General features: G+C 42.4%; 1 protein-coding gene across 4 annotated transcripts in view; it reads left to right on the top strand.

Moving 5' to 3' along the window:
• The window catches only part of GTF2IRD1 (GTF2I repeat domain containing 1), a 234,448-nt gene that overhangs the window by 71,887 nt on the left and 148,395 nt on the right, over window positions 1-14,166 (top strand). For all 4 annotated transcript variants that reach the window (XM_074189368.1, XM_074189369.1, XM_074189367.1 and 1 more), the window contains exon 2: window positions 12,908-13,036. In XM_074189368.1, coding sequence (XP_074045469.1) covers window positions 12,914-13,036 — 123 coding nt within the window. In that variant the 5' untranslated portion in view covers window positions 12,908-12,913. The remainder of the gene's footprint in view (window positions 1-12,907; window positions 13,037-14,166) is intronic.

The raw sequence follows: 14,166 nt of genomic DNA, 5'->3' as shown, positions 1-14,166 counted from the left end.
TTACAGTCTTATTATGATGGCCCAGCTTCATTACAGCCTATTACTTCCTGCTTCATTGGCAGAGAAAAGCTCACACCTCACACCACCACATGTCCTCAAAAGGCTTATCTGGAGCTATCCCCAGCCCTTGGCCGCGCAGCTGCAGCCCTGATGACCAGTCACTCGGGAGGACAAGGCCAGGAGCTCTAGGTGGACCCTGGCTGAGATGAAGGTGCCCAGCCATGGGAGAGCCAGCCCCTGAGGGCCACTGTTCTCTGGCCCATGGTGAATGAATGACATTCACTAAGAACTTGCTAGGTTGGACTAAGCTTTCCTCCCCAGTGGGGAGTGAATTTGGTGGGCAAGGACTGCTTGAGTTTTGTCTTTGCATACCTAGCTCATAGCGTAATGCGTGGAACTCAGCAGGCACATAATAAATGCTCCTTGATTGACTGGGTGGATTTCTCATTAGCTAAGGGTTGGCCCAAAGGGTCTGACGTATCGGACATTTATTAAGTTCTTCCTAGGTTCCATGCGAACCTAGTTTTCCTGCCTAGTGGTGAATGAAATAGGCCTTTATTAAGTATTTACTAGGTACTGTGCTAAGTTTTCCTGACCAGCAATGAATGAATGAATGAATGACATTTATTAAATACTTACTAGGTACCATGCTAAGCTAAGTTTTCCTGACCAGCAATGAATGAATGAATGAATGACATTTATTAAATACTTACTAGGTACCATGCTAAGCTAAGTTTTCCTGACCAGCAATGAATGAATGAATGGGTGAATGAATGAATGACATTTATTAAGTACTTACTAGGTACCATGCTCAGCTAAGTTTTTCTGATGAATGAATGGCATTACTAGATGTTGTGCTAAGTTTTTCTGACCAGCAATGAATGAATGAATGAATGACATTTATTAAGTACTTATTAGGTACTGTGCTAAGCTTTCCTGACCAGCAATGAATGAATGAGTGAATGAATGAATGAATGAATGGCATTTATTAAATACTTACCAGATACTGGGCTAAGAATTTATGCATTGTACAGATAAATACACATATAAAAAGCAAGCCAGATCCCACCTTCAAGGTGCCTACCTTCGGATAAGGGAAGCCAACACGTATAAAGGGAGTGGTGGTTGAGAGATGGAGTTTTGGTCTGAAGGGTCAGGGAGTTGAGGTGCAGCAACCTTGGTCATGAAGTGGCAAGCCCAGGACAGGATTAAGCCATAGAAGGAAAGAATAATGGATTTAGGACAAGAAGTGACTTTTGAAGTAATGTAGTCCAGCCTCTGTTGTACAGATAAGGAAACTAAGGCCCAGAGAGCCTGATGAGCCTAAGGTCCATGAGGTGGAGGTAGGGTGGGAGTGGAGCAGAGTTAGGCTTCAAATCCATGGATACCAGGTAAGCTCAGAGGGCAAGGCCCGTGTCTTCTGTGTTTTCTCTGTTGAGAACACTGTTGAATGATGAATCTGCCAGGATCATCCTAACCATCTCAAACTTACTAATTGCAACTCATCCAATAGGCTGCCATGTCTGGCCTCAACAGACCCCTGTAAGACAGAAAAGGCAAGAACATCATCCCTGTTGGACAGGTGAATTATCTTGAGATCTCAGATTGTGAATCAGATTGACCCTTTGGGCCAATCCATAGCTAATGAGAAATCCACCCAGTCAATCAAGGGGCATTTATTATGTGCCTGCTGAGTTCCAGGCATTATGCTATGAGCTAGGTATACAAAGACAAAAATCAAGCCCACCAAGGAACTTGTTCTTCCTTCATTCTTGAAAAACCAATGCTTGAAATTGAGGGGAACAGGCAAGGTTTCATGGACAAGGTGCCACTTGGGTATGACTTGAGGGATGAGTTAGATGTTACAATATCCCCGACAAATGGCCTGAAGAAAGAGGAAACCTGTTTCTGGAAGGTTTTCCTTCTAGAGTCAGAATGACCTCTTGGCAGCTTTCTCCCATGGCTCCTTGTCCTTTTGGGGATCAGACAGAACAAACTGAATTCCCGTGCCACATACCAGGCCTTTGGCTACTTCCAACAGCTTTCATCTCCTCTGAGTATTCCTTCCAGGCTGATAAATGTGCCCATTCCACTTTCGGATGTTTCTAAATATTAGGAAGTTTATTCTGATAACAAGTCTAAATCTGTCTGCTTGTAAAATCTACCTACCTGCTCCTGTTTCTGTTCTCTGCGACCAAGCCAAACAAAGACTCAGTCATTTCCTGCTAACTGTGATCCCAAGTTTAATCAATCTGTGTTCCACAAACATGAAATAAACTAGTGGCAGAGAAGACATGCACTCAGGTAGTGCTCTCTCTCTCTCTCTCTCTCTCTCTCTCTCTCTCTCTCTCTCTCTCTCTCTGGAAAGCTAGATGGATAAGTGAATGAATATAAGTGGTTGAATGGATGGATAGATGGATGGATGGATAGATAGATGGATGGATGGATGATTGAGAGAGTGTATGTAGAATATTTATTATGCACCAGGCACTGTACTAAGTTCTGGGGATACAAAGATTAGAAAACAAGATAGTGCCTATGGTCTAGGAACATATTTTCTACTGTGGTGGAAAATAGAACATAAAGAGGGCCTAGAAAATAGGAGAGAGGGTAGTATAGAGAGGGAACTGAGCTGAAAGTAGAGTTTGCCTGAGGCACCTTGGGACCTCACCAGTCAGGAGAGTGCACTATTGGGTGGAGGCAGCTCAAGGTGGGCAAAGCTGCTGGAGAGTGTTGAGTTCCCTCCCTCTATCTTTCTTTGTCTCATTTTCTTTCTCTTTTTTTTTTCTGGAGCAAGGCTTTTAATGATGTGAGGGACTCCTGGTGTGAACAGTTCCATTCACCAATGGAGATGAGCAGCTCATCTGGAACTTGTCATGCTAGAGAATTACCCGGAAGGCACAGACATGTTCAGTGATTTGTTTAGGTTTACACATCTAGATCTGGTATGTGTCAGAAGCAGGACTTGAAAACAGGTTGGCCAGATTTCTAGGGCAGCTTTTTGTTTCCCTTCTAGAAGTCAGCCAGGAGCACTCAGCTCACATTCCTGAAAGAGCAAAGTCATCAGCGAACACTTTCAGTGCCTTCATCTCCCTCACCTCACCCCCCCCACCCCAGTGACGTTTTAACCCTGCACAGATACATTCAAAGGGGATGCAAATGGGCTGCATATTCAGTGGGTTTTGCAGACCCCCCTGCTGTGATCCAAGGGCCCTCTTTAGGAAACCCTGGACTCCTAGGGGATGTGCCAGGCAGCAGAGAGGAGGGGGCCCATGGACATACTTCCAATCAATGCCTGAAACCCCCACAGCAACAAGGGTTGACCAAAGAAGAACTCGTTAAGGATGGAGAGGCAGGGGAGCAGATTGAGTGCGAATCATAATTCATTTATTGATGTGTTTTAGTGGGGTCATCAGCCAAAGGCAATGACATTGGGACACTTAGTCTCCTCCATCTATCTTTCTCTCTCTGTCTCTCTCTGTCTCTCTGTCTCTGTCTCTGTCTCTCTCTCTCTCTCTCTCTCTCTCTCTCTGTGTGTGTGTGTGTGTGTGTGTGTGTGTGTGTGTGTGTGTGTGTGTGTGTTTGTGTGTGTGTTTTATTAGATAGCCCCAAGACAGGCAGCAGGCAAAGGAGAATGAAGGCCATGCAGGCAATGTGAGGAGGGGATTTAAAAAGACACTCCTTCATTGAGTGGGCCCTGTTTCAATAGATATTAATCAGGGATATAAAAGACAGAAAATTGTGGCCTCTGTCCCTTGTCTAATAAACTAATGCAAACACTATCTTCAGGGAATTGCTGCTGAGCAAAGTACAGTCCATACCCTTAGGGAGGCCCTGGTTTAATCGGGGGAGATTGTAGTCCCTGCCTTCAGGAGCCCTTGGTTGGATGGGGGACACACAACCCCTGCCCTCCTATATCTTACTACCCAAGAGGACGCCATGAGAGCCAAGTGAGAGAGACAAAAGACACCTAAAACCATTAGAGAGCTAAAGGAGTGTGCTCTAAGCTACTGATGCAAAGGAGAATATATATTTGAGGCCAGGCATTTTAAACGATTAGGTAGTTTGTTGGACAGAGCACTGGCCTTGGAGTCCAGCTCCTTCCTCATACATTCACTAGTTGTGCGACCTTGGGAAAATCACTCAACTTTTGTTTGCCTCAGTTCCCTCTTCTGTGAAATGAGAATAATAATAACACTTACCTCCCATGGTTGTTGTAAGGATTAAATGAGATAACAAATGTAAATCATTGTGTAAGCCTGAAATTGTTAGATAATTGTCAACTATTGCTACTATAATTTATTATCATTATTATGTATTTCATAGCACTGGGACTCTGCTTCCCTATCTATAAAATGGGAATAAAAATCTACCCATCCTAGCCAGGAAACTCAAATACAATTCATGTTAGAGCTTTGACAAGTATAAAGTTCAACACAAATGTAGGAAAGCCATAGTAGTAGAAGGTATGTGTATATAACATCTACTATTCAGAAGAATAATGTCCAACATTAGCATGAGGATCTGAATAATTAATATATATAGCATAGGGACGGCTAGGTGGCGCAGTGGATAAAGCACCGGCCCTGGAGTCAGGAGGACCTGGGTTCAAATCTGGTCTCAGACATTTAATAATTACCTAGCTGTGTGGCCTTGGGCAAGTCACTTAACCCCATTGCCTTGCAAAAACCTAAAAAAAAAAATGTTCATTTCCCTCTGTCATCTTAACTCCATCCCACTTAATTGTTTTTCAAAATAAGAACCCAGACTAAAAAATATGGATATAAAACTGAAAATTGGTTGATGAGCTTTGAATGGAAGCAAAGGGAGTTGGGTATTCTTAAGGTATATTTCTGTATACTGTGGCAGCTTTTATGGGAATAGTATAGACACACAAAATCCCTTCCATTTTTTTAAAATAATTGAAGAGCTAGCTATGCTGTACTAAGAAAAATGCACAGGGAATCAGGAGGTCTGGATTTGATTCTTGACCCTTCCTGATGATACGTTTGTCCTTCATTCTCAAAGAAAACCATGACATCAGGGAGGTGATGCCATGCCAAGTACATGAATTGTATGGGGGGGGGGGCTGTGCTAAGCCATCAGTCTCATTTTCTCCTCCAGTGGCCAGATATGAATCAGGAGATGGGCCTGAATGTGAGATGATCAGAGTGCAGTGACTTGCCCAAGGTCACACAACTAGTCTGTGTCAAGTGTTTGAGATCAGATTTGAACTCAGGTCCTCTTGATTTCAGCACGTGCTCTATCCACTTCATCATCTAAGAATCTTTAGTATGTAAAGCTCATGAGGGGAGAATACTTTATTTGTATCCTCTTGAACCTAACAAATAGTGGTTAATTAATAATTATGAATTGATTAATACCTTTGAGTCTCATTTTCATTATTTGAGAAAATGACAGGACTGTTTTGGTACACCGGAAAGAAGCCAAGCTGCAGAGTCAAAGGGATCTCCGTCAAGTGGGCACAATTTAACTTCCCTAGCCTCAGTTTCTTCATCTGTAAAAATGAGGGATTTGGACTAGATGTCGTATAGCTTCTTCCAATGGCTGATCCCTCCTTCTGTGATGCTTTGCCCAGTGGTTCTCAACTGAAACGATATTCTGCAGTCACCTTTGATTATCTGATTTGCCCTTCACTTCTCTAGGGATATTTCTGACAATAGATTCCGAATTGGTCAGCCAGAATAAGAGCCCCTTGCTCCAATCCATTATTGCTCTTATCTGTGTTTTATTTTAACCACTTCACAGATGGCTCACCTGCCTCTTGGAGGTTATATCCTTCACTTTGCCTTGTACCTGCTTCCCATTTCCAAGGTATGACTTCATCCTACGTTCATTCTACTTTAGATGCCCACCTTAAGCTCATCAGAAAATGATCTCCAAATTATAATGCAGACTGGGTCATTTCTAGGAAGATTCCCAAGTCTGCTTAATCCTATCCAGTATGTGCAGATTTTTGGCAGCTCTCGTACAGAGAGAGCTGACTAGGTCTTAGGGAATAGCTTATCTTTGAGGCCTGTGGCTCTCTATTAAAACCAATGATAAAGCCAAGTATTGCCGAGAAGACCAATTAGAAAATGTATTACCTGTGTCCCCTTTCACACTTTTGAGTTCTTTACAGAATATGAACCTTTAAAGGGACCTTAGTGCTCTTGGAGGCGCTCCCATTCATTAAATAAGCAAATTGAGGTTTGGAAAGGTTATAGGATGATAGAGCTAGAACTGGGAGGGACCCTAGATGCCATCTAGTTCTGCCCCATCTTTTTTACAAATGAAGAAACCAAGTTTCAAAGAGCTGAAGTGGTCACATGAGTATGAATGTGAGAGCCAGAGTTTGAACCCCTTTTCTTCCTGACTTGAAGGCTCGGAGCCTAGGTCCCTAGAAGCCAATGCCAGCACACCCACTCTGTAAAGATGAGAGCCTTGCCTCCCTCCCCACCGTGATCTCTTTGGCCCCTTCCAGCTTAACATTCTGTGAATTGCTAATGTCCAGCCAACAGATTGGAATGCAGGTGATACCTGCTTCCATTTGACTCATATTCTGCCCAGCTTGCTGCAGATCAGGGACCCAGGCCAGGGCTGCTGCTAGACTTCTCTTTGGGGGAGGGAGAGCCTAATACTGGATGGAGCTAGAGGAGGCCTCACACATTGCTTCATCCACATCCTCCGTGGAAAGCAATTTTTAATTTCATATTATGAATTTAATTATCAACAGGCACAAGCATTACAATACAAATGAAAGGACTCCTCCAAAGAGGATTATACATGAAACAACTTCTGGATAGTTTATTTTTTAAAAGCGTAGTCATTTTCACAAATAACAAGATTGCCCTCTTCCTTTGCTTCCCCATCCTGGATTTCTTTGTCTGTATCCGTTTTATTGATAATCTTTCCTTTCTTTTTTCTTTTCATCTCTATCTCTATCCACTACTCTCCCTTTCCCCCTATCTCTCCAAGCCCTCCCCTATAACTAGTATAATTAAACAAAAAAAATCAACATATCGGACATGAAAACCCTAATTTCTACAGGGCCAGTAAGTCAAAAGGATTTCTATGTGGGTTTTGAAGTAGCCTATGTGGATGTGTCTACTGGGGATGGGGACTCTGTGTCTCAGTCCTAGTTTCAGAATTTTTAATTAAATCTTTTTTTAATTATCCCCCCAAAAAAAACCCAATTGTAACAAATACACATAGTGAAGTGAAACAAATTCACCCATTAGCCATGTCAAAAATGTGTCTGCTTTTCTAATCAATCAATCAATAACCTTTTATTAAGAATTCACTATGAACCTGTCCTCAAGGGGCTAGGTGGTACAGTGGATAGAGCACTGGCCCTGGAGTCAGGAAGACCTGAGTTCAAATATGGCCTCAGACACTTAATAATTGCTTAGCTGTGTGGCCTTGGGCAAGCCACTTAACCCCATTGCCTTGCAAAAAAAAAGAAGAAGAACCTGTCCTCAAGGAGTTTACACTCTAGTTGTCAGGTCCTTTGGACCTCTAGAATTGAAATTGGTCATTGTATTGATCAAAAGTCTTTGTTGCATTCTGTTCATTTTCTATTCATTTTCCTCTGCATCAGCTCATACAAATTTTGCCATGTTTCTCTGAAACTGTCCTCTTATCATTTTATGACACAATGTAAACACAGATATATATATATATATATATATATATATATATATATATATAGACATATATAGACATAGAGAGAAATAGATATCTTGTTTGTGCATCCCATTAGACTGTGAACACTGTGAGGGCAGAAAGTATCAGAAGTAGGATTTGCACCCAAACCATCTGACTTGAGACCTCCAGTTTGTCCTTCTCTTCAGCCTTTGGTACATAGACTGCAATCTAGATGCCAAGAGAGGCACCATTGCATAGGGCTACCCTTGGATTTAGGAAGACCTTGGTGCAGAGCAACCCTGAGAAAGTCAGTTTATGGACTGAGATCTGGGCCTCAGTTTCTTCATCTGTGAAATGGACATAAAAATATCTCTAGCACCAACTGTGGATTAATGGAGAAACTGATACTATGAATTGTTTCATTGATTGTTGTTGAAATTCCACGTGTTTGTCATATAACCAGCCCTCTTGTATGAGTGACTGATTCAAAGGAAATCACATGGACTTCTTAAATTTTTAGGATTTTTATAAATGTCAATGGGTATTATTGATTGTACATTATTGGATTGTGACCTTCAGAAAGGGCCAACATTCAACATCCCCAGCACTTTTCTCCGCCCATAAAGTGGCCCTTCATATGTACGTTACTAGCAGAGAGGAAACTGGATGGTTAGGAAGAATGCTGTATCAGTAACCTGAAGATGTGGGCCTCAGTTTCCTCTTTGGTAGGATGAAGGCATTAGTCTAGACAGTTCTGAGATCCCCTCCAGCTCCAGACTCATATGAATTGATAAGTTTTTGATTAAGGGCTAGTCAGGATTTTAAAAGATGAGACCTGGAGAAGGTGAGACAAGGTAAAACCCAGAAGGAGGAGATTTGGATAGATGAGGATGAAATTGCTCCAATGCACAGAAGCAGGAGGAACATTCATTGGATGTGCAAAAGAGATATCAAGTTAGTCCTCTTAGTTTTGGTGATTTCTGGAGGGCAGTTACCAATAGAGGTAGAATTGATCAGATTTGAGTAGTGGGAGAAGATGCTGGATAGCTGGCATGAGATATAAGAGGCCATTCAAGAGAGTGTAGGATTGAATTCTGTTCATAGGAAGACCCCATTCTCTGAGATGCCCTTTTCAGGTTTGTGTGTATCTATTCATTTCCACCTACAGGCTCATATGTATTTAGACCTGTGTCCATACTGACTATTAGAATGGAGTAAGTCTTCTTTAATTCAGTTTAAGGATCCTGGAAGGTAGAGGGTTTCCCATCTCTTGACAGGTAGTGAGTTCTCTGTTGCTGGCTGTTGTCGAAGGCTTCCTGATTCACATTGCACAGAATATGAGTCTATTTCTTTATGTGTAAAATGAGAAGTTTGGCCAAGATCTCATGGGTGGGAGAGACATTCTATGCCTTTAGCCCCCCTCAATGAGAGGAGATTCATTTTCTGTTGAAATTGGACTAGGCATTGCCTAATCATAGGCTTCAAAGTCCTGCTGAAGAACAGGCAAACACAGTTGGAGATCAAAGGGCATGGAGACCAGACGGCCTAACTTTCCTGGGAGTCTGGAGATCCCATGAGCAGAGCAGTAGAGCCTACGTAGGTGAGATGGGACTGGCCCTGGCCCAAGACTAGGAGATTGTCCTATGGGGCCTATGATCCTAACGCTATCTCCGCTGACCTTCAACTCACCCAGGCAACTGGATTCCATCTGATGAGTGGCGTGTCTCTGCTTGCTGACTACTTGGCTCTGCTTGTTCTCAACCAGAGTTGGTAGTTCTCTCTGAGGGCATTTGTCTCTGTCTCCATCATTTTTTTTACCAAGTGGTCTGCACTTAGTAAATGTCGGAAGAAATTAACTGGTTTTGGTTTTTTGGTGTCTCTGTCTGTACCTGTCCATGTGTCCATTTCCCAGCCTTTGTTTCTGTCCATTGGTCATTATTTTTCTATGCGCAGAACTGTAGACTGTCAGAGCTAGAAAGTACCTTAAAAGCCAAAGGACTATAGTTTTGGAATTGGAGAGCCGCTCAGAGACCATCTAATCTAATCCCATACATTTGCAGATGACGAAACTGAGGCCTAGAAAAATGAACTGCCTTGCCCTAGGTCACATCGGTAATAATTAGCTCAAATCTTCAGAATTCTTTCCACTATTACATGCTTCCTCCCTTTTCATTGTATCGATGAAGAAAATGAGGTGCAGGGAGGACCACAGATTGAGAGTTGGAAAGGAGCTTAGATGTCATCTGAATTAGACCTCTTATCGATCAGGAGGTGGAGACCGAAAAGTTAAAACTACTGGTTTTCAAGGTCCCAGGCAGGTCTCCTGAAGCCTTGGCAGGTCTTACTATTAAATGATTTTGTTGTTCTAGTTGTTGTAGAATCATAATCTTAGAGCCGAAGGAACTCCAGAGGTCATCTTATCAGTCAGCAAGGATTTTTTTTAAGTTGATTTATTTATTTATTTTTAGGTTTTTGCAAGGCAAATGGGGTTAAGTGGCTTGTCCTAGGCCAGTTATTAAGTGTTTGAGGCTGGATTTGAACTCAGGTCCTGCTGACTCCAGTGCTGGTGCTCTATCCACTGTGCCACCTAGCCACTTCATAAGTTCATTTATTTTTTTAACAAAAATTTGAACCTTAAATATGCTCCTACACAGCTGCCCCCCCACCTAGTGATAAGGCAGGCAATATGATATCAATTATATATGTGAAACACAAACCCTTGCCATATTAGCCATGTTTAACAAATATTTTTTGTTTTCTATATGCTGACACTGTGCTAAGTAATGAGCATTCAAAGAAAGACAGAAGACAGTTTTACTTAGTTACAAGAGGATGGGGAAAATCTAAATGTTTGTAATGTGAAAAGCCTAGTCCTCTCTGGTGTTGTATCTGCCCAGGAATCTTGTCCAAGCTTATTCTGGAAGCAGGGAGGTAGGAATGGCATTGACTTCCTTAAGACTCATAGGGTCATGGATTTAGAGCTGGAAGGGACCCCTCTACCAACCCCCCTCATTAGAGATTAGGTTTGTAATTTCGAAGATCTGGAGCTGTCAGAGGCAATCCATTCCCATGGTGAAGACCAGAGAAGTCACAGAATTTCCGCCTAAGGTTATTTAAGTAGCAAGGAATGAAGTATTTGTAAAGGCCATTCCTGGTGTCTGATATCTTGGGGAAACTCTTCTTCCCTTTCTACCATTGATCCTTCCTCTTTCTGGGTTCTCAATCTTGAAGGAAAAAAATTCTAGAAAACTGGTGTCTTGGGAGGGACTAAGAATTTCATTTGAGGTTTGGAGACCTAAACTGTTGGCCCCTGTTTGGAGTCAGGAAAATGAAAGGGAAAGAATACCAATGGTCTGAACCCCCAGATACCTGTTCTATTGGTCTGGCCAGTTCTGGCCTAGAATATGCAAGATGAGAGAATGAAATGAATGACTGGAATGGGGAAGGAGAGGATTCCCAGATGGTCCCATGTCCTTTGGAACTGGTCCCTGCTCCCATTGTGTTTTCCCACCTGAAGTTAACCTCTTTTCCCCATTCACAAAATGAACAGGAAGTCTCTCTTAATTTGCAGGCCTCTTTGTTCCAAAGACCAAGGAAACTCTTTGTGAGTGTATTAGTAAAGATGATTGCCAGCTGATTTTTCCTGGGGAAAAGGGATGTCATGGGGAAACTGCTATCATGGGAAACCCCTCTTCTCTTTACAATCTATTCCTTTCCTTCATCACTACATCTCCTTCCATACTCTGTGATCAGGCCTACCTGGTCTTCTTTTTTTTTTTACCAACCATCCTTCATGACTGTAATAATAAATGTTTGTTGATTGATTGATGGAAAGTATTTTGAAGAAATTGCAAATACAATTGTCCAACTGAGGAAATCTCAAGGTCCAAACAAAAGCACCTCCATTTGTCATTAACAGCCCTTCACCACTGGGACCTATCCTTCCATATTAATGTTTTTCCACAAACTGGCTATTCTCTATTTGGTCATATATAACAATCCATTTCTCCTCTCCATGTTTGTTTGGGTTTTGTTTTTTTGGTAAGGCAATGGAGTTAAGTGATTTGTCCAAGGTCACATAGCTAGGTAATTATTAATTGTCTGAGGACGGATTTGAGCTCAGGTCCTCCGGACTCCAGGGCTCACGCTTCTGAGAATGTCAATTTATTAAGTAAGAGATGTCCATAGCATAACAAAGCAGGACCATGTCTCCTCAGTTTGGCACTGGACCTCAATTCCCAGAGAAGACAGATTTTTATGCATTAAAAGAGCAATTAACAAAATATAAACCAGGATTCAAGATTAGGTCATCTGATTTCTAATTGGAGGAAAGATTAGGAACTTTCTGAGTTAGGAGGGGAAAGAGTGAACAGGTAGGGATATGTCCCTGAATTCAGAAAAATAGATGTCCCACCCCCCTCCCCAACCAAGTATCTTTGAACAATCAAAGAAACAGGAAAGCAATAATCAATTGACTAGTACAGGGATGCTTTTCAGATAAGACAGGGTTTTCTTGAGATATATAACTGTGAGAAAATGGCCTGCATCAGTCTCCAGGTCTAACTAGAAATCTGATCAGCACAACCTAGGTCTTTAGTTAAGGATCGCTAAACACCAGGAGAGGTGGTCTAGCTTCCTAGTCACACAGGATTATTGCAAACAATACAATAAACTTTTCTCACAATTCCCATAATTGAATGAAGTTTTCTAGCAAGAAGAAAACTGGACTAGACCCATAATTGAAAAGAAAAGGAACTGAGAGAGCTCCAGAATTGAGTCACAAGATGGAGTCAATGTGGTTCACCCAATTCCCACAATTCCCACATTTCCAAATTAAGGTCTGGCAGTCAGAGGCAGGATTTCAGGACCTAGCACTAGAGACCTTGGAGAGATTCTCTCTCTTCTAACAAAGGAGAAAGTTGAGATGAAGAGGACTGACCTACCTAATATCATACACTTAGTGGTTGCAAGTGGTTGAAGATCTGAAACCAATTCTTCTGATAGCAAATATAGGTCACTTGTCACTGTCTGACCAGAAAGTGGCCCTTGAACTATCTAGGGCTAGTTCTCCCCATACGACTTCCTCTCTCTCCTTTGTGCCACCACAGGGAAGCACCTTGAAACCCTAGAGAAAAATGAGCTCTTTTTTACCTTGGACTTTTGAGGGGATCAAAAGTTGTTCTTCAAAAGATAACGTCCTTGTGGAGACCTGCTTGTTGATAGATCAATAACCCCCCTCACTTCCCCTCCTATATTTCAGGTGACTATGGCCCTGATGGGGAAACACTTTGATGGCCCCGCCAATGCCTCCGGACCCGATCGCTGGAGCACCATGTTTCCCCGAAAAGATGAGATCATCACCAGCCTTGTGTCTGCCTTAGATTCAATGGTGAGTCAAGCTGTTGGGCACTGGTGGGTGTTGTGGCTGGAAGATCAGCACTTTGGGGGGTTGGACAGCACCCTGCCGAGGTTGGCCAAGCCAAGACCTAAGAAGTCTAGTAGGGCAGGGATGGGAGAAGGGATGATTCTGAAAATCTCCTGAGAAACCAGCCCCTAACACTGTCACTCCGGAGGACCTTCCCTATCCCTATCTCCCTCCCCCCCTCCATCAGTCAAACAGTTCCTATCATTTCAGTCTAGTCCTATTCTGTAGCCAAAGGCAGATGGAACCAGCTGATAATGATGACTCTGTAGTATCAGATGGAGCCCATTAAGCACAGAGGCTGGAATGGGCGCCTAATAAATGCTTACTGCTTGATTGATGGATTACACCATCCCTCAGCACAGGAGCCCTTGAACCATAAGGGGCTACAGAGATCACTTCACTTTGCCCCAGCATTCCATAGTGAGTCAGTTAATCAATAAACATTTATTGAGCACCTAGTAAACACCAGGAGCTGAACTAAGCACTGAAGATAGAAAAAGAAACCAAAGAAAGTCCCTACCTTCAAGAAACTTGCAATCTAATGGAAGGAAACTGAGGTTCAGAGGAAGGGAAGATACTTGCCCAAGGTCACACAACAGATTGGTTCATGGTTACATAAGACCTAGATCTGAAAGGGAAGTCTAGTCTAATGCTTTTTTAAAAAATATATATTTTAGGGGCGGCTAGGTGGCGTAGCAGATAAAGCACTGGCCTTGGAGTCAGGAGTACTTGGGTTCAAATCCGGTCTCAGACACTTAAAAATGACCTAGCTGTGTGGCCTTGGGCAAGCCACTTAACCTCATTTGCCTTGCAAAAACCTAAATATATAGATATAGATTAGATATAGATATAGATATAGATTTTTTTTTAATTTGGGGGTGGCTAGGTGGTACAGTGGATAGAGCACCTGCCCTGGAACCAGGAGTACCTGAGTTCAAATCCCACCTCAGGCACTTAATAATGACCTAGCTGTGTGACCTTGGGCAAGCCACTTAACCCCATTGCCTTGCAAAAACTAAAAAAAAATATTTTATTTTAAATTTAATTCAGATTTGTTTTTGTTTTTTCAGTTAATTTTCTCTCACTTCCTCTAC

Source organism: Macrotis lagotis, chromosome 5 (assembly GCF_037893015.1).
Source record: "Macrotis lagotis isolate mMagLag1 chromosome 5, bilby.v1.9.chrom.fasta, whole genome shotgun sequence".
Classification (NCBI taxonomy): domain Eukaryota; kingdom Metazoa; phylum Chordata; class Mammalia; order Peramelemorphia; family Peramelidae; genus Macrotis; species Macrotis lagotis.
The sequence above is the reverse complement of the archived record's forward strand: the minus strand, read 5'-3'. Positions and strand labels throughout refer to the sequence as shown.